General features: G+C 52.7%; 5 protein-coding genes across 5 annotated transcripts; 1 reads left to right on the forward strand and 4 right to left on the reverse strand.

The window, feature by feature from the left end:
* Nucleotides 1-824: 824 nt before the first annotated feature.
* Nucleotides 825-2,168, reverse strand: IUM83_00418 (uncharacterized protein; the record flags this gene model as incomplete). The annotated part of the gene is made up of 2 exons (XM_067924187.1): nt 825-1,026; nt 1,117-2,168. 2 exons carry the CDS (start codon nt 2,166-2,168, stop codon nt 825-827), a joined length of 1,254 nt encoding a protein of 417 aa, XP_067788773.1.
* Nucleotides 2,169-7,028: 4,860 nt separating this feature from the next.
* Nucleotides 7,029-7,412, forward strand: IUM83_00419 (uncharacterized protein; the record flags this gene model as incomplete). Its single annotated transcript, XM_067924188.1, has 1 exon — nt 7,029-7,412. The coding sequence occupies one exon, from the start codon at nt 7,029-7,031 to the stop codon at nt 7,410-7,412; it is 384 nt and encodes a 127-aa protein (XP_067788772.1).
* A 1,629-nt stretch (nt 7,413-9,041) lies between these two features.
* On the reverse strand, nt 9,042-9,593 carry IUM83_00420 (pol polyprotein; the record flags this gene model as incomplete). The annotated part of the gene is made up of 1 exon (XM_067924189.1): nt 9,042-9,593. One exon carries the CDS (start codon nt 9,591-9,593, stop codon nt 9,042-9,044), a length of 552 nt encoding a protein of 183 aa, XP_067789316.1.
* A 233-nt stretch (nt 9,594-9,826) lies between these two features.
* IUM83_00421 (retrotransposon protein, putative, Ty1-copia subclass) lies at nt 9,827-10,303 on the reverse strand (the record flags this gene model as incomplete). The annotated part of the gene is made up of 1 exon (XM_067924190.1): nt 9,827-10,303. The coding sequence occupies one exon, from the start codon at nt 10,301-10,303 to the stop codon at nt 9,827-9,829; it is 477 nt and encodes a 158-aa protein (XP_067789317.1).
* Nucleotides 10,304-11,985: 1,682 nt separating this feature from the next.
* On the reverse strand, nt 11,986-12,318 carry IUM83_00422 (Retroelement pol Polyprotein; the record flags this gene model as incomplete). Its single annotated transcript, XM_067924191.1, has 1 exon — nt 11,986-12,318. The coding sequence occupies one exon, from the start codon at nt 12,316-12,318 to the stop codon at nt 11,986-11,988; it is 333 nt and encodes a 110-aa protein (XP_067789318.1).
* Between the last annotated feature and the right edge of the window lie 7,737 nt (nt 12,319-20,055).

The following is a 20,055-nucleotide window of genomic DNA, read 5'->3' on the forward strand; positions in this document are numbered from 1 at the left end:
GCCACAGTTTGGCCTATCTCGTCCAAGCCCTCGAATACTCGACGAACGCCTGACGCACAGCTCTATGCAGAGCCACAACTCCTTCCCCCGTAGCTGCCCCCGTAGCTGCCCCCGTAGACTCCAATGATCCGGTATTACCATGTGCTGGCGGAGTTGCTGCGCTTGGTCTGACGCCATGGCGTCATGCTGGAGTGCGGGGCGAGGGGGGTAGGTCTAGTGTCGTATTCGAGTTCTAGGGCGAGGCTCGCGCTTCCAGTCTAGTCGAGGTTCGCGCTTCCAGTCTAGTCTAGGTTACGGATTCCGGTCTAGTCTAGGTTCCGGATTCCAGTCCTCGAAGTTCGAGGGCCTGAAGCGACCACCGAGGCGTTCAGCCGGTCGTAATACAAAACGAAGCTGGCGACCACCGAGAGCGACCACCGAGAGCGAGCAGCGAAAGTGTAGGCGGGATGCGCACACGCACGTTCTGCTGGTCGCAAGCTTTTTTTTGTATTACGACCGGTTGAATGTGCGTGCTCATCCCCTCCCCTACGGGTACTTTCTGAAGTCGACCGCCGAAAGGCTCTCACAGTTGATGGCGAGGTCTCTCCTAGTTGATGACGAGGTCTCTCACAGTTGATGACGAGGTCTCTCCTACTTGATACAGGGCTCTCACAGTTGATGACGAGGTCTCTCCTAGTTGGTGCTGGGCTCTCCTACTTGATGACAAGGTCTCTCCTACTTGGTGCTGGGCTCTCCTAGTTGGTGCTGGGCTCTCCTACTTGATGACGAGGTCTCTCCTACTTGATCCTAGTCTCTTTGCGGCGTTTGAATCGTCCTCTTCATGATCACCGACGTGAGTTCGGCTGACTAGACGACGGCCCGCCGCCCATGCCGTAATTGCAGATCTGGCATTCTTGCGTTCTCCAGTGGTACGCCCCGTTAACGACATCGAACCCGACAGCGAACTCGGCGCAGTACCGGTTGTACAACGCTTCCCACTCGCCGAACGTAACGATTTCGTACTGCCGTGCGGGGGTCGAGCCAAGCCTATAATCATCGACACCAACAACGAACAACACGGGTCAGCCCACGCAACCCCGACACAAATGCCACAAACGATCAGCAAGCCGCACTAACGCTTGTGTGGCCTTGAGCGATTGCTCGAGCGAGAACCCCGACAAGAACATGGAGATATACGGCGGCACAATCGTCCTCTGATGGGACAGGCAGACCAGCTCCGCATTCAGCACTGGGCCAGGGACGTCGTCCCCCTGACTGCGCACGAACTTCCTCCACTTGTTCAGCCACTTCTTGGGCACCAAAAAGTACGTGGCATACTTGCTGCGTCCGTTCAGCGACAAGTGCGGCGCCAGTTGCTGCTGTCTGCTGCCCACCGTGTCCAGGGGCGAGAAGAGCCCCTTCGGGAACCCGTTCTTCCTCTGCAGAAGCTCGAGCATCTCCTCGGAGCCTGCGATCTCTCCGTCGAACCTGGCCCTCTTCCTCTCCTCGGCCTCCAGCTCCCTGGCCTCCTGCTCCAGCACGCACGTGGTGCAGTCGATGCAGGAGCACAGCGTGAAGCCCCGCAGCTCCGGCGCGTACACTGCGATCTCCCTGAACACCTCCGCGCTGACGACGGCGCGGCGGCTGCGGCCCACGCACTGCGCCGCCGGCAGCAGCGAGTCGTGCGCGCACACGATCATGGCGCCGGCCTCCCGGAGCGACGAATTGGCTGCGATTTTAAGCTTCTCCACCGCCACGACGTCCCTCTTTTTAGCGGCGTTTTGGCGCCGTTGCTGCCGCTTGGTGCGGCGGAACTGCAGCAGAAACTGCTCGAAGGCCTGGCAGCGCTTCTTGTACGCGCCCAGCCACGCGCGGCTCACGACGACGCTGCTGGGCGCGCACTGCGCGGCGTCCTCGAACGAGCGAGCACTCGAGCGCGACAGTAGCTCCTTCATGCGCAGCATCTCGGCGCTGCGCAGCACGGTGAGCGAGCGCGGCCAGTGGTCGGACGCGGCGGGCAGGAAGGCGGTGACGTCGCCGAACTGACGCGTGACGACGCGCTCCAGCGCTTGCTGCACGCACGGCGAGGAGACACTGAGCGCGCGGCACGTGGAACTCAGCTGGAGCACGTCCCGCGCCGGCAGCAGCGCGAATAGGTGCGCCAGCAGACCCTCGGGCAAGTGCTCCATGGATGCCGGACGCTCTTGCGTATGACGGACTGGTCGACAGGGATTGGTAGTAGTCTCGATTTTACCCCTAATGTAGTATTAATAATTAGAGAGACGATTTAACTTACTAACTGTATGAATATCACTACCCAGGGGTGTGTAAAACGTAATATTACTAAACAAAAGTTACAAATAGTAAACTCAAACTACTAAAACGGCCGAGACCAGGGTGCGAACAAACTTCTTTTGTGGTGAAAACAAAAGAAGATGGGGCGCCAGCAAAATCAAGCAAACAAAAACCGCGGTTTTGGGGCGCCAACAAATAGATTTGCGGGCGTCGGCAAAATAGATTTGATTGTGGTGCGCAAGCGGGACAACGCCCAAGCGATAATCCCACCAACAGCTTTGCATGTACCAATGAAGGCTTGCTTCACTCACATAGCTATACCGATAAATATGTAGTTTGTATGTAGATGAATAAGCCACAGCACCCGTAAACGTCGGCAATGCCACGGCAGCGCAGTATTTGACGATGTTCATGAAATAACTCTTCTGTTATTAAACACTGAACTCCACTGCTTATCTATTTTCCCAGTTGTGGGCATTCCGCGTATGCCATGCAGGTTTATAATGCATTTGACATGCAGGTTTACTCGACTGGGTCGACTAAACCAGCATTTGACATGCAGGATTCCTCGCCTCGATCGACTTATCATGCATTTGGCGCGCAAGTTAACTCGACTGGGTCGATTTATCATGCATTTGGAATGCAGGCTCCCTCGACTGAGTCGCTTTATCATGCATTTGGCGCGCAAGTTAACTCGACTGGATCGATTTATCATGCATTTGGAATGCAGGCTCCCTCGACTGAGTCGCTTTATCATGCATTTGGCACGCAGGTTTACTCGACTGGGTCGATATAACAGGCATTATTCCGTGACGGATTAGCTCAATTGAGACCACCAATCTAGCGAGGTGAACTTCTCCGGCAACTGGCTTTATCGTTACCTTACCCCACGGGCCAGAACAAGCACCAGTAGCTTTTAGTTCCAATCGAAGCTAATGGCACGCATCGCGTGGGCGAAACTAGCCGAGCATGTAACAAGCGAAGACTTTGTCAAACATCGCGCATCCGGTTTCTGCTGTTCAGGAGTGTACGTGAAGCGTGAGATGGACTGTAGAATATGTGTCGCCGACCACCCCATGATCGAGAGGCGATTAGCGTGTATTAGTCTACCTTGTGCGCAGCTGGAGGAAACGAATGGAGGTGTGCAATGTGGTGTCCAACGGAAATACTGGGAATGTGCTTCAAAGCCAGCCTGGCGTGTGTACGCGAACGCCAAAGAGCACCTTCGTGGTGGTCAAACATGCAGCGGAGTTCATCGCGTTCCTATCACAACCGAAGTTAAAGAGTTTATCACAAAATTGGATTCGTGTGGTGTAAGACCACGCCATATTTGGAGTAATCTTCGACGTGCAACTGATGTTCCTGCACCTCCTTTGGGGTTGCCATCGCGACAGCAAGTATCGGGTTGTTTGAAGCGCCTCCGAAAAAAACCTCTCGCGAAGCACTAGAGAAGCAGTCAAGAATTTGACGAAAGAGTTTCCGTATTACGACGGGATAGACAGTGGCAAAGCGTTTCCTTTTGGACCTGTAGATGATGACGATGGACATCCACAAATTGGTAAGGGCAGTGACGCTAACCCTTTTGTATTGGGTGTGACAACGCTGAGTCTGCTCGCCAAAGTGAGGCAGCTTCGAAGTGATGAACATTTTCGCATTTTTCACACTGATGCCACATTTAAACTTTGCGATCTTGGGTATCCAGTTATTACATGTGGCTTCACGGATCGATCCCGGGTCTACCACCTAGCTGCTATTCTTGTCGTGAGTGCTAGAATCCACTATGAATATGAAATGGCGTTTGATTGTGTCGCTCGACTGTATCCAAGAATTTTTCGAACCCCCCTTCGCGTTGACGCTGTTTTAGGAGATGCAGAAGATGCGCAGTATAACGCCCTTCGAAGCGTTGGCGTTTTCAGTGAAGCCAAGTACTTGATGTGTTTTTTTCATGTCCTTTACAATGTTCACAAGAGAATACGGCATCTCGATACTGCATCTGGCGTGGCCGTTTTTACTGGTATTATGAACATGCACTTTACCACAAGTTACACTGAGTATTGTGAGGTCAAGGAGCGTATCATTTCCGGTTGGAAGGCGCAGACGTGTTTGCATTCCTTTGCAAACTATTTTGAGGAACAGTGGACGGAGAGTCGATACTGGAGGAGGCAGGTGTTGACTCCCCGACGGGTTATGCCACCACAAATAACCCGTGTGAGGTTTTCAACGCAAGTGTAAAGCGCCATGCTCATCGCAAGGCTAACGAGATCTGCCCACTTTTGCGTAGTATGATCACTTTGGCGGAGGATGTTGGATGTGACGTACCTTCCCCAACAGTTTCGATAGCGCCGCCCAATGTGGATATCAAGCAAGCAGCAAAATGGATGGTGAAAGCTAAAGCGGTGATTGTAATCCGCACTCCGGTGGAGTCAAAAGTACGAGTACTGCACGTCTTGGATGTGCATGTTGACACTGTGGCCATGGAGACGATGCGTCGACTAGCGAATGCTGTTATAGTGGGGACAGGTGACGAACCTTCCATGGTTCCGTTGTTTTTAGGGAAGGAAGAAAAAGCTAAAGCAGCGCGATTATACCGAGATAGCGTGAAGTGGTCTACGCGTCGCGCCCACCGCATCAAAATGCCGACCGGTGGTTGGCTTGTTGACGCAGAGGAAAATATTTGTGGTTGTTCGATTCATCTCAAATTTGGAGTTTGCTCTCATGTTCTCGTAGCAAGATCAGTTCTTGGTCTCGCAAATGGCGTTGGGGATAAACTTGTTTGTAGGCGAGCCCGAAAGAAACAGCGAACCCAAGCTACAGCTGATAACACGACCAGCTCGCTGCTTCTCACAAGTTCCGTGTTGGGTAGTGGGCCAAACTTCGATGACCGTGAATAATAACGATTACACGAATCGATCCATGGTAACGCTGCAGGATGTTGGCTTCGGTAATGGAAGGATGAATGGCCAGTGGAGTCAGACACACCACACTGCTAACTTGATGGGAACACCAGGTATCCCGAACGCAAACAGTCAACATTGTATGACTCATTCAGAGAACGCGTACACTTGTCATCATACGTATCATGATGCTGTGATGCCAATTTAACAACCTATAAGAACTGGTGAAGCTTACAACATCACTTCCAACGAATTATGTATCACGAACCTAGCTTATCCCGTAGACCCATACGTTGTAGGTCGATCAAATGAAAGTAATACGCTCGGATCGCCGCATTTCAGCGGTAACGTGGCGTGTCCACCTTCCACCACATTATCCAGCGAGCGCGACGGATGCGTGTCAGAGCTTTTCGACGACTTCCCCGCAGGATTCTCAAACGTATGGCCTACAACATTTTCAAACAATTCATTCGTTCAACAAACAAGTCATCCTATGGTAACATTCAGTGTAGTCGCGCCAACCTTTCCCCTCGGACCGGAACCGAACTATGCGATAGAAAACCAATTCAACGGACCACACAGCACGGTAGATTCCACAATGGCCGCTAATGTACCATTTGGATTGCCTTCTCCTCAACGTAGAGGCCGACCACCACTAGCGACCCCCGCTCTTCAAAAGGAGTAGCGGAACGTCTATACCTTAGGGCTCGTTGTAACATGAACATAGTCTCTTGCACTTTCGAGCATTGTGCGCGATTGCCTAATTGCTCATTCGCGTCAGGACGTAACCAATAAACCCTTGGCTCTAAGCTACCAACACTATTTACTGCACTTACAAAGTGTGGAGATACGAGAGTACGTGTAGGCCGTACCAGGGTTAAGTCGACCCAGTCGAATAAACGCGCAAAACACATGCAGGATAAGTCGGTCCTGTCGAATTGAGCATGTTGGTTAAGTCGACCCAGTCGAGCAAACCCACATGGCACTGAAACCTGCAGTAAGTATGCCAGATGAATTTAGGTGAACCGGTTAAATATTTTGCTTTAACCGATCACAATCTAATCGGGCGCTCTCCGCCACATATTTCTCGTTTCACTCCGGGAGCAGCAAAGGAAACATGGAGAAAAAACGGCGAAAGGTGCAAGCTACCGAGGCCGAAAGGGTCTAAGCACTTAAGACATGGCAGCAGCATCGACACGAATGGAAGCCGACTGAGGCGGCCAAGCGTCTTGGAGTCCACAAGAGTACCCTTCTGGGATGGAGGAATGAACTGTCCGATCGCGAATTGTCGTTCGTTCGAGAGCCTCGCCTAGATCCGGGCGGGAAAAGGAAGAAAGGAGCCGGGCCAGATCGACAATTGCAGCCGTACGAAGATCGCGTACTTGAATTCTACACAAACAGCTTAAGAGATGGTGGCTCGGTGACTCCTGCTAAACTCCTGCACTACTGCAATCTAATTCCTGAATTTGCAGTACGAAACGGAAACACCAAGTTAAGCTGGGTATCAAGATTTATTAGATATTACAACCCGAAGGTAACCCTGCAGCTGAAAGAGGAAGCCTCTCATCTGGCGACTACCGAGCAGCAGGAAACGACGCCCGCGCCCACCACTCCAAGCTCCAGTACGCCCACGGCCGCCACACCAAGCGCCAGCACTCCCACCACCGTACGAATCAGAAGTACGCCCGCAGCTGCCGCGCCAATCAGAAGTGCACGGGTGGACGCTGCGCCAAGCACCAGCACGCCCGCCGCCCCCGCCACGCCCACACCAAGCACAAGAACGCCCGCCGCCCCCGCACCAAGCGCCAGCACTCCCGCAGCCGCCCCGTCAAGCACAAGCATGCCGAACCATGCAGCAGCATGCCCGCGGGCGCTGAGCCAATCAGAAGTGCGAGCGTGGTCGCCACTACAAACATCAACACGCCCGCCGCCGCTGCACCAAGCAACAGTACACCCGGGGCCGCCGTAGCAAGTAGCAGCTTCCCCATGGCTGCTGAGCCAATCAGAGGTGTGCGCGCGGCCGCCAGGACGAGTACCATCACACCCGGAGCCACGCCAAGCCCTAGGACGCACGCCGCCGCCACAGCAAGCAGCAGACCGCCCGCGGCCGCCAAGTACGAGCTGAGTCAGCGTGTGTCCAAGGAGGCGAACCCCAGCGCGCCCGAGCCGGGCAACAGCACGGCGGTGGCCGGCGCTGGTGCTGTTTGCTCCAGCACCAGCGCCCATGGCAACCCCGATTTTTAGGATGTTGGCTGTCCAAGCAGCCTACCTACGGTGCGTCATCTGAATTACACAAGTTCAAGCTGTTCAAGTTTACTAAGGATCCACGAATTGCGACTATTATGCTGAAAAAGGTGCCGCCATGAAGAATATCTGCGGCTTCAGATATCTCGAGGATTCTACCAATGTCACTAATAACGAAGTGCGAGGGACTTGTGGTTGCCCTGCAAAATAGGAAGACCGGCCTGGCTGAAAATGCAATTGTTGTGGGGATCGAGCCAATTGGTATATTGCATACTGCTGTTCTCAAGATCATGAAGAGGTGGCACGCTGCTTTGAAAGCACCCGCCACCATCACAGACACTCCCAACTGGCTGCGCACGATTAATACGACAATGCAAGCCTCCCCTGATTTTAGGTCCCCTCGCAGCACTGTTATCAAGACCAGGTTACAGAATCTCCAGTTGTTTGCTGCTGAGGAGCGTCATATTTTATTATTTCCAACTGTGTTATAAATTACTCGAGCAGAAAACTAATTTTTATTATTGCTGATGTAGTTGGAACACTTGGATCTAGCTGGCAAAAGGGCTGTCGGAGATGCCACGATGAACTTCCTTTTGACCAAGTTATTTGGAGGGAGAGAGGGAGTAGCATTCATCGAGCCTGGAAATATCAGTATTGTCGAGAGTGGAATCCCTCGAATTGGGACGGCAGCGCTCAGCAAACTCGTTGGTGACCTGGGTAAGGAATTCATTCTTTTGCCTATTAACTGCGATGGTGTACAGTGGTGTAGCATCATGATTGACATCGCGAATGCTCAAGTTCGAGTCTACGATCCTATGTACTCCACCTACTCCGATAGCGTCAAGGAGTTGGCTAAGACGATCGTCTCAAGTTTGCCGCCTCCGACAAAATCTAGATGCCACATTACTCCCTACGTAGCCGAGCTCGGTCACCAAGTTGACAGCTTCAATTGTGGAATATTTGTTTTGATAGCCTGCGAGCTCTTCTGCGGGGCGAAGTTTCTACGACGGCGCAGGTAAACCCGCTTCCGTATCTACGATACAGATATTTGTGCTTGTGCATTTAAATACACGTAGTTCGAAGTATCAAAATCCAAGCGTTGTCTTCTTCAAAAAGTAAATCCGCGTACATGTTATTTGTTCAGCAGTAAGCAACAACGTTGCACCTCAAAGTCAGTCCGAAATATAGTTATAGCTCTGTGGTTGACACGCGGTCTAGTTGTTCACACCTATAATATGCACGCCAATTTTCAGGCCCGGCAGCCGCTTGGCGGCTGCGGAATCGCCGCGACCGAGATATGGCCGATGGACTTGTCCGCTGTGTGTTTGTGTGATGGACAAGAGCCGCACCGAGCAGTACCGTACGTTTTCGCATATGTTCGTTTATTTCTCGGTTTTAGAAAATGCATTACGGGAGGTAGTTGTTGTAGCGCCTGTCCACGTATTTTACTGGCGCGATGTTTTGAATTTTGCTGGCGCCCTATCTGTATTTTGTTGGCGCCCTTTTCACAAAACGGCCTACTCGGACTCCGTCGTTGACAACGCCACGATGGGTTGCGTTTTTGCGCCACAAGCAACACATCACTGGGTCAGCATGGTGACATACCCTGTGGCCGACTTTTTCCCCTCGTCACACGCAAAGGCAGCGTCGCGGTAGACTTCGAGCCGGAGTACCCCCTGTCCTGTGAGGCGATGCATCCGCCGTTCGAGCTAGGTACCCCATGATGCGACCCACGCCCAATGCAATAGTCGCTGTAGGCCGCTCCGTCTCCTGCGCAATAATGCGCACCGGTAGCGCCAAGTCCGGGCGCGTGACGGTGGAAGCATACAGCAGAAACCCCACAATCGCTCGGAACGACTCATTCACCAGATCTGTGTCCAGTAGCACTTGACTAGGGAATCCTGGTTCCGTTGGCGAGCGTGGCAGCAAGTGGACGTCACCACCAAAACGTTCTACCACCGAGCGAGTGTACTGGCCTTGAGATATAAGAAGTGCTTCTCCGCTCGTGTTCTTGCTCAGCTCGATTCCAACGAAGGCATCCGAAATGTCAAAGGTGTGCATAGAGAAGTGCTGCGTGATCTGCTCTTGGAATTCTTCCAAGGCTACGTCTGTGTTGCTCATGACGCGCATGTCCTCAACGCATAGAAGAACGTTGATCCACTGGTCTTGATCCGCACACATGGGTCAGATTTGCACGCCTTGAACCCGACAATACGAAGGTAGCTCGTCACGGTTTCATACCATGCATATGAGGCTTGCTTGAGGCCATATAGAGCCTTTAGCTGCTGTGGAGCTTCAGTGCGCGACCCTCGATGGTTGGCGGGATGATGTAGATCTCCTCGCGCAATGGACTGTTGAAGAAAGCAGTGTCCACGTCAAGTGGCGACGACGCCACTTGCGTTGCACTGCTACAGTCAGAACTGTGCGAAGGAGTCGTGCTGCACGACAGGGCTGAACGTTTCAGTATAGTCTTCTCCGTAGCGCTCAGTAAACCCCTTCGCAATCAAACGAGCTTTGTACTTGTCCAGAGATCCATCTGCGTGTGTTTTCGGACGAAAAACCCACTTTGTCTCCACGGGCTTCACATTTGCAGGAGGTGTCACTTCTTCGTACGTCATGTTGGCCTTCAGATATTGAAGTCCTTTCTCGATAGCTCGTCGCCACTTCTGTGCATCCGGACGTGACAATGCTTCCTCCAGCGTGACGGGATCTTGCCCGACAACAAAAGCAACCGCTTCTTCGGCTGCGTGAGACTCTTCAAATTCCAGACGACGAACCCTTTTCTTGGACACGCGTGTGCTTCGACGCACAGGGCGCTTCTCCTGCCGCGGGTCGACCCACGTCTGAATACCCGCTGGCGGCTCTGGCAACGCCGGCGGTGGGTTCACCATATCAACGTCGTTCTGCCCCGAAGCACTGGCATCTCCCACTGGTTATTTAGCCCTCTGTTGTTCTGTAGCTCCCACTGGTTCCAATACGTCTGGTAGTTCCAAGTCCATACCACGGCTTGACTTCTACTCGTAGAAAACAGCACCCCGAGAGACAAGAACACGGCCCCACGATCTAATGCCGGATGGAATTCATAGCCGAAATTGTCCAGCGGCTCCACAGCTGAGGAAGATACCATTTTCAGTCTTCGAGTCCAGTTTTCTGCGATTCGCACTTGGGCTTCGCATCCGAACACGTGCAGTTTGGTGAGCGTGGGTGTCGATCCTGTCAAAGCTTCGTTCTCCCACCGAGAACTTTTGTTGGGCAACGACTTCGCAAGTATGCCGTCATTCCAAAACCGATTTCCCATCGAAGCGCCCTGCAGCCATCTCTACCACTACGCGATTGCTTCGTTCGACCATGCCGTTTTCTGTGGCGTGTATCGAGTGCTGAATTCTTGAGCATCATTTCTTCGTTGCAGAATTGAGCAATGTCTCCACCCGTGTATTCCGCAGCATTGTCGCTCTTGAGAACACACACACGTGTTCCAGGCCGTGCAGCATTCTGCATTTTCGAACCGCATGGAGCCACGTGGTAGAACGCTTGGCTTTTACAGGAAAGACTGCGGTCAAGTGAAAATGCTCCATCATAATTCTGACCATACCCGTGCAGCCATCGTGCGACACCGTTTCCATCGGGCCAACATAGTCGATGGACATAATAGCTTGTCCGTGCTTCACAGCACGTTGTTGCTTGGTCTTGAACGGCTGCCGGGACAGTTTCCCAGCTGCGCAGGTCCGACACTCCAACTTGCGCGATCCAGTCCAAGGGATTGAGTTGTCATTCAGGATTTTGACTAAATCACGGGTGTTGAGATGGCCCAGTCGCTCGTACCAGAGTCCAATGTCGTCGGCCCCGGTTCCAGCATGATAATCTACTGCCTGTCTCGTCTTCGTCTTCACCACATACAGACCGCTTGAACTCTGCGAGGCAACGAGACGCATATGTCCATTACTCAACACACAGGAATCACCATTGAATACCGTGCGCAGTCCTGCCTCGCTCGCCTTGCTTAAGCTGATCAGAGTTTTTGTTTTTGGTACATTATTGTCACTTAACTTGTTGGCTAACAAGCTGATCAAATTGCATTGCAGTCCTGGCATATACAGGACGTCCTTCAAAATGAACGCCGCACCATTTTCTGGCACCAGTCGTGCCCCTCCACTTTGATCCACCTTCAGACGCGTACCACCTGCTACGGTCACTGTAACTTCACGAGGCAGCTTTGTCAAGTTCGTGAGCGTGCTCGTCGTTTCTGCCATGTGACTCGACGCACCCGAGTCAATGATCCACAGATCCTCACCAGCATTGTTCAAAGTCTCGACCTGAAACGCGAAGCCGGTTTCTTCAATGTTGCTGCTACTGACCTGGTCGTCGTTGTCTTGACGACCAGCATTCTTGCTCGTGCCCCCAGTCTTCATCAACTCGCGACACTCATACTTGTAGTGACCTGTTTTACCGCAATTATAGCTCTTGCCCTAGCGTTTACCCTTGCCACTTCCCACGGCTGTCGTGAACCAGCACTGCCGCGCACAGCTGTGGATATTCCGCCTCCACGTTGTGCTTGGACATTCCGACGTCTCGCTTATGCTTTGAGTAGCAATTCCTCCAGCGACGTGCACCCCTCCAGCACAGAGACGTAGCCGTTCCAGTCGGGCCCTAATGACTGCAAGAAGTTGCTCCGCTTGTCTTCATCCGACAACGCCACCTTGTAGCAGGCCAGATCTGCCAACATGAGACGGGTGGCGTGGATATGCGCCAGTATGTCCTCCCCAACATCAAGATAGCGAGACAGACAATCGCGCTTGAGAGCACCGACAGTCGTGTCGCACACATGACGGTACGTGTTCTTCAGCGCGTTCAGCATATTCATAGGGTGCCCCAGGTCAGCAACTTCGGCCGCGATGTCGCCCGTCATAGACGTCAGAATGATGGTCATTGCGAACTTGTGCTGCGCCTACGGCTTGTGGAATGGCTTCTCCGTTACCAACTCCTCTCCTTGCAGGTGTTCAGTCGTCGGTGTATGATGTTGCAGCGCAGTCCAGACTTCTTTGACCTCGATGTAACGCTGGAGTTGGCGCGACCACAGACGATAGCCGGTACCGTCGAACTTGCGAATCTTCGTCACGAACGCGTTTGGGTTACTCATAAACTGTTGGAACATGGTGGACCGATTGCGCTCAACGTTGGAATAGGAAAAGTGATTGATGAAAGCTAGGTCGCTGCGTACGACTAAAATATGCATGTCGCTTTCGATGACGTTCCCTCTTAGGACACTATGTCGCCTAGGCTTGATCTTACTGCCGCTGCACATGCCTGTGCGTGTCGTCCCTCACTTGACTGCTTGTCGTCGCTCATCCTTGAAGTCCAGCTCCACGACCTCGGGTCATCTCGACAAATTTTCAACGCAGGCTGCGCCGTTATCTTAGCGATGCTCCAACAATGTTGTCGTTGTGGACCTCCGGCGCGTCAGGGATTCGAAGGTAGTTTTTTGCTGATCGTTTGGTCCAAGGATCAAGCAGCAGTGCCATCGCCATCGGCACGGACGGCCTAGGTAGCCTAGTGGCAATTTGGTGGAGGGTTCGGCTAATGCAGCGGTGCCTCAGCTCGGATATCTTGTCAAGCGGCAGCTCAATGCGAGTAAAATTCTTCTCGGTCGTATCTTCGTCTCTGAGACCATTGAGCGATAGGCAGCAAACTTGTATGAGTTCATACGAGCTGAAGTAAGGCAGAGTAGTACATACATCGTTGATGAGACGCTTACGACTCAACCAATGCAAGCTCAGCTACACGATGCATAATAGCATCCATTTCGACAATTAAACTCCATTCCCTGTCAGAAACGCAAGCAAAGATAGCTTTGTCCTTCTTGCCGTCTTTGTCATTCTTGGAGTACCATTTAAATGCTGTGTAGTTGACGATGGATCTCTGGGAAAACTTGACAACAGATGATACACGAACATCGACGTCGATGAAACCATCCAGTTCTGGCAAGTCGTGCCATTTCTGGACTTCAGTAAGTGCATGTCGACGCTGAACTGCTTGCGAAATATTTGTTCAGCTCTCGTAGATTTCGGATCACGTTGGAACCTTCACGGACTTCACCTTCTTCTGTCACGATAATCCGTCGTTTCATCATTAGCTTGGTTTTGGGCACTTGTACGTTTGAGACTGAGTGTTTTCTTGAGCCCCATCCCATAACCAATGCACAAATCCAGGCAGTGTATTGCACAGCGTAGTGTTGAATTGACGCGAAACTTTGCGAGCGGCGCGAGCAGTGTACGAGATTGTAAACTTCACGGTAGTCTCCACATCCAAACTGAACAGCTCACCGGCAAAACAAGCCCATTATTTAGAACGTTCCAAATTTAGAAATACCAACCAGTACTATGACACCCGCAGTTGTGTACATGCTATGTTGTCGACAGATCTGCAAGATACGCCCACGTTTGTCGCGTAAAACGCGGATTTGAACGATTTTTATGACTTACGTTTTGTATACTTTTGAAAAACAAGCCCACCACCCACCGCCAGCCACAGCATGTAGCCAGTTTCTTCGCACTTCAGCTCACACAACCGAATTTGCTTCTTCGCGCTCACAAGGCTGTCGGCCGCAGCTCCGCAGCCCCAACAACACGAACACCCCATTGTGGCGATGCGGGCTCCAAAATCAGGGAATAGCCTCGCGGCTAGACCTCGATCTCAGACCACTCAACTCAGAATCTGAGATTAGATCTCAGATCCCAAGCTGGGTGAGGCGTGTGTTCCTCACTCTTGCAATCCCTTGACTTGGTTCTTCCTAAGGCTACGCTGTGGGCCCAGACTTGCGTCGGCCACACCAGCTGCCTCCGAACTCGAACGTTCTCAGATGCCCCCCAGACGAAGCTTGCTCCTTGCTTGAAAGCCCTTGTACGCACGTGCAGTCCGCTGCGCCCCAATTTCTTGAATATAAACACGTCCACTCCACACACACTTAGTCCACTTCTCTTCCCAGGCCCTTGGATCCTGGGCCTTAACAGTCTCCTCCTCGCTCAGCGACTCCGGCTCCGAGTCACTTCCAGTCCCGACACCTCCTCCGACGGCTCAGACCGAGAGCAGCACAACGGTCTTCGCTCGCCCCTGCCCCTCAGACCTAAGAATGGCCCCGAGAGTTGGCTCGGTCTGAGCCTGTCTTGATCCAGGGTTCTCGCTCAGCACCCTGGGACTTCCGCGCACCACGCCTTGATGTAGGCGACACAGCGAAGATGGGAACCACTATCCCAGACTATTCGCGCCACACGGATACCACTAGCAACCCCAGAAACCACTATCCCAGGTGCTGCTCTGCCGAAACCTCAGAGCGGAGCATCTTCCGCCAGAAAATATGGAGCACCGCCAGGAAACCAGCCAACCAGCACTAAAAACCAGCAAAACCAATGTCCCGCGTGTGGAAATATAACAGCGAAGGCAAATCGGGCCGAAACACGAAAAGGCTTGGTTGTTGAACTTGAATTTATTTGGAGTTAGCTGAGCTTGACCGTAGAACACTCGTAGCGACTCCACTTGACCTTGCGCGCGCCGCCGGGGGCAGGGACTTGGTCCCTGTGAAGCAACACGCCCGTCGGCGCAAGACGAACTCCGCAGCTTGCGGTCTTCGGGGCAAAACAAACTCTGATTATTATCATGCACATGCACATACAAAGGGCCTATCAAGTAAGGGTGCAAACATCTCCTGGGTACATCTTGAACAAGGGTGAGACACCCACTAAGCTACTGGCTTGGCGGCGCCCGTGAATGCGCGTCGGCCCTTCCATTGGCCTGTCTGTGTCAGTCATCACTTGATTACACTGATTACACCTGGGTGCAAATCAGTGATATCCTGATTACGCCAGGATCTTGTGGCCGGGATTGGGCGGACTTGGTCTGTCATCACCTGATTACACTGATTACTCTGGGTACAAATCAGGTGTAATCAGGAAGACGCCAAGATTCTGTGGCTCCCGTTGGCCCAGATCCATAGGCGACTGGTCAGGCCGAATCTTGTGTGCCTGACACCAGGGGCCGAAAAGCCACAACGGAGTTACCCTTCAGGGGACCTTCAAAGAGCAACCGCCAACGTCAAAGAGCAAATACCAAAGATCCCAGACCGTCACTGTAGACATCATCATGTAGCCACTTCATATACCAAGTCGCGAAGTCTGATCCCAGGTCCTGGAGGCACACCTCAGACTCTTAGTCACGTCCTCTGCGCTGCATTACAGCTGACCTTCGTCCAATATCAGCCCAGCTTATCAGACTCCATGCCATATCGTAGACCGGGGTGATAGTTCAGTATACAAGTCTCAAAGTCTGGGATAACGCCAGACCTCAGACTCCCAGCTCCCATCTCAGACCTGAGTCGCAGATCACTCCTGCTCAGTCTTCATTCAGCATCCCAGGCTCCACAACTCAGCCTGATGTAGCACCATCGCTCGGACTCCAACCCCAGATCCCAGACTCTGCTCACAGTTGCCGACTCTCAGCTTTAGCTCAGGTTCTGACAGTCCCAAGATCAGAAACTGAGCCGGGGGCAACATTCCGGTCCTGCTTTCATATCCCAGTTGTGGCACCCCAGAGTCGAGGCAGAATCAGACACCGAAAACCAGTCTTCCCAGACCACAGACTGAACATCTCAGAGTCTGATGCACAGACAAACTCCAGACCGAGCTCCACATCCCAACGTCTCAGACTCTCGACACCACGCTCAGGTCCCACAACCGCCGGCACTCCAAACTTTTAGATCTGGGTATTAAGGAGCCAAGTGACTCCAAGTCACAAACCCAGAAGGTCGAAGCTCCGATCTCTGCCCAGGGTCAGAATCAAGGCTTGAAACCCCAGGGCTGTGACTTCCAGAACGAATCCCAGACCTCAAGTGTAGTGGGCCTACTTTGGCTCACTACTTTAGCTTACACGTTGCGCTACGTGTATGAGGAAGCGTAGGAGTTTATTAATAATTTGAATTAATTATACTTGAGTCCACAAGTATAATATAAATCAAATAAAACACCAAGTAGGTAGTTTAAGGTAAAATGAGAACTGTATTGTTTGTGAATTGATCTTCCTCTAAAATCTGCTAAAAACTGTTTATCATCTATGAAAGGGTTGGCAGCGGCTGGCTGTCAGAGCCCCGCTAATATGCATGTCTCTGATTGGTAGAAAGATGCTGCTTTCTACCAATAGGATCTTAAGGGTATGTGTGGACCACTCACTGTGGTGGTCCACTTCAATGTATCCATTGGTGTGTCTTACACCAATGTGAGGAAGTATCTAAAACCTTTAACAGATATTTATCTGTTAAACCATAAGTGACAAATGTCATGCACAAGTGACAGTTGTCACTTGTGACCGTTATCGTGCACAAGTGACTGTTGTCACTTGTGTGTGTAACCCCGTTACACCATCCCCCCGTTAAGCTTAGACGTGTCGGTCTCGACACGTCAATTAATATTGACTGCTTGTCAATTGTTTGTGCTGGGGTTTCCGTGCTCATCCGCAATGAGCACGATCAAGCTGAAGACCACCATTGCAACAGAGTGTAAACTCTCTGTTGCTGTGTACAATGCGCGGTAGCGCGAGGTGCGCCGCTACCACGGGAACAGACAACACAGTGTCTGTGTACGATTCTTCGATGTCGACCGCGTCTATGCGTCGACATCTCTAAGCGAATTTCTGTTGCTTACCGTGATCGGGTAAGCAAGCGCCAAAGCACTTCGAGTCCTTCTCGAAGTGGCAGTATTAGCAACTCCACGCTGTTGCGGTGGAGGCTGGTGTCCGTGCGCCGTGCGCACTGTCCGTCCAGGTGGCGGTGCATATTAGCAACCGCGACCACAACAGGTATACTATATGTATACCTGAGAGCTTCAATGATCTCCGTGCTAATTATCTAGCACGCGAGTTGTCAGGCGTTGTAGATTACTACAGCGCTCGCACTACCTTCTTGCTGGCAGTGCGTGTTGGGTTTCGTACTCCTTCACCATGTCCGGAACGTCTTCCATCAGGACGTTCCGTGGTTCCCACGTGTCGTGTTGGGGAGGGAAACCTCTCCAACGAATGCGAAAACAATCCGGACCTCGGATTGTTTTCCTATGATCAACAATTCGCTGGACGATCCAGCGAATTTCTCCGCGTGCGTCTCGCAGCGGTGGCGGAGGTGGTGGAAACACGCCCCGATGGTCAACGCCGTGTTGACCTTCATCTCGTGTTGCTCCACGACCAAGTGACGGTCGTGGAGTACATTCAGAGCGTGGCGGTTGCCGCTCTGTTCCTTCGTGTCCCGGCTCTGGCGGTCTCCCAGACCGCCTTGAACGTGCCGGTCGGGCTGTAGGCCCGACTGTATTAACTGCTCCAGCGCGACTACGCGCTGGAGAGGAGGGTTTCTCCTGTCGAGTCTGTCTCTTCGGGTCAGACGAGCCACTTGGCTCGTGCTGGAGGTATGGCTTTAACCGCCCGACATAAAATGTCGGGTGGAGCCGCATGCTAGACGGTATGTCTAGCGTGTATGCGTTACCGTGGCGTGCCATCACCGTGAATGGCCCGATGAAGCGCGGAGCAAGCTTGCTTGCTCCGAAATCCGAAACTGCATGTTTGGGCAGGTTTTGAGTAGATAACAAAACCAATGAATTCACGTTGAATTCATTTGTGTTGCCCCTGCCAATATTATCGGCGTTCAGCTTCTGTTTATCCACAGAAGCTGCAATCGTGTCCTGGACAAACCGAATTACGGCTTGTCTTTTATTGATAAAGTCAATCGCATCCGAGCTGAACTCGTTCAGCTCGCTCTCCGCAAGAGGCCCGGCCTCTGCGTGGTTCTTCGCGGTGTCTGCGCCCTGCGCAGACCCGTGGTCCTTGTTCCTTGTGGAGTCTGTGCTCTGCACAGACTCGTTTTCCTTGTTCTGGGGGTCAGCGCACTGCGCTGACCGTTGGTTCTTCCTGCCAAGGTCTGCGCCCCGCGCAGACCTGGTTGTCTTGTTCCTTGTTGTCGCGGCTGACACTGTGCAGGTGTCAGCGGCTTTTTGCGACTGCTGTGTTGCAGTCGTAGATCCTCCCCCACTTAAAGTGGGAGCCACCACTCCGAGTAAACTCGGCAGACGGGGATGCCGCATGGCATTCACATAAAACGGTGTATGCCCGGTCGAGGCATGCACCGAGTTGTTGATGGCGAATTCCGCCATTGACAAACACTCGCTCCAGTATTGGAACGAGTGGGCGTAGCTCTTCAACATATCGACGAGCACGCGATTCACGCGCTCGGTTTGACCGTCTGTCTGCGGATGATCCGCAGTCGACATGGAAAGCTGGCTCCCAAGAAGTGTAAACACTTCTTGCCACAGGTGCGCTGTGAAGCGCGGGTCTCTGTCCGACACGATGTCGGACGGCATGCCATGGTGTTTGAACACCATGTCGACGAGCAGACGGGCCGTCTGCTTCGCGGTCACCTCTGCCGGCACCGCAGCAAGATGTACCATCTTGCTGAAGCGGTCGACGAAGACCACAACACCGGTATTCCCTCCGCTGTCCGGGGGAAGACCAAAGATGAAGTCCAATGACATGGACTTCCAACACTCCGACGGAGTCGGTAGTGATTGTAATGGAGCCTGCGCAAACGGCGCAGGCTTTACGCGTTGGCACACCTCGCAAGCACGGATGTACTTGCGCACCCACTTATACTGGTGGTGCCAGTAGAAGTCGCGCGTGAGAAGGACGTAAGTCTTCTCACGTCCGAGATGTCCCGCAGTCGGGGCATCATGATACTCGTACATGATCCTGAGTCGCAGGTCATGGTCATTTGGCACGACAACGCGATCCGCGTTGTCGTCGACTGCATTGTAAAGCAGTAGTCCGTCGTGCACACGAAAGCGGTGTGCACGCGCTCGAAGGTGCTTGGGCAGCTTCTGACGGGACTTGTCAGAAGGCGCTGTGCCATAGGCCAGCAAGAGCTTCGCGTCCGCGTCGTGCGCGTACGCGGCCTTCACATCATCCAACAGAGATGATGTGGGTTTGCTCGATCGCATGGCGTTAAAGGCATTGACGTCAACAGCTTCTGCATAGTCCGGCCGACGTGATAACGCGTCGGCCACCACGTTCAATCTTCCGGGTTTGTATTCGACCCGGAAGTTATACTCCGCAAAGAATGAGAGCCATCTCGCCATTCTTTGTGAAATGTGTGGCGACTTCACTGCGGTGCGCAGTGAAGCATGGTCGGTGTAGACCACAAATGGTCTACTCCCAAGCAAATACACTCGGAACTTTGCGAGTGCATACTTCATGGCAAGGAGTTCCTTGTCATGCACCGGATAGTTGCGCTCAGCTGGCTTCAGCTGGCGCGATTGGTAGTAGACGACACGATCACGGCCCTCGTGATCGTGCTGCATCAACGCGCATCCGATCGCGAAATCGGATGCGTCACACACTACGTGAAATGGGCGATCTTGGTCAGCCACTGCCAAGATCGGCGCCTCAGTCAAGCCCCGCTTGACTGCATCGAATGCCTTTTGGCAATCGGGTTTCCAATTCCGCACAGCTTCTTTCTTAAGAAGCTGTGACAGCGGGCGGATCTTGCCCGCATAATCCTCCACGTACTTGCACAAGTACGTGGCCAAGCCAAGGAACTGCCTCAGTTCCTTGACACTTGAAGGCG

The sequence above is a fragment of the Phytophthora cinnamomi genome (genome assembly GCF_018691715.1).
Source record: "Phytophthora cinnamomi strain GKB4 chromosome Unknown Contig53, whole genome shotgun sequence".
Lineage (NCBI taxonomy): Eukaryota > Oomycota > Peronosporomycetes > Peronosporales > Peronosporaceae > Phytophthora > Phytophthora cinnamomi.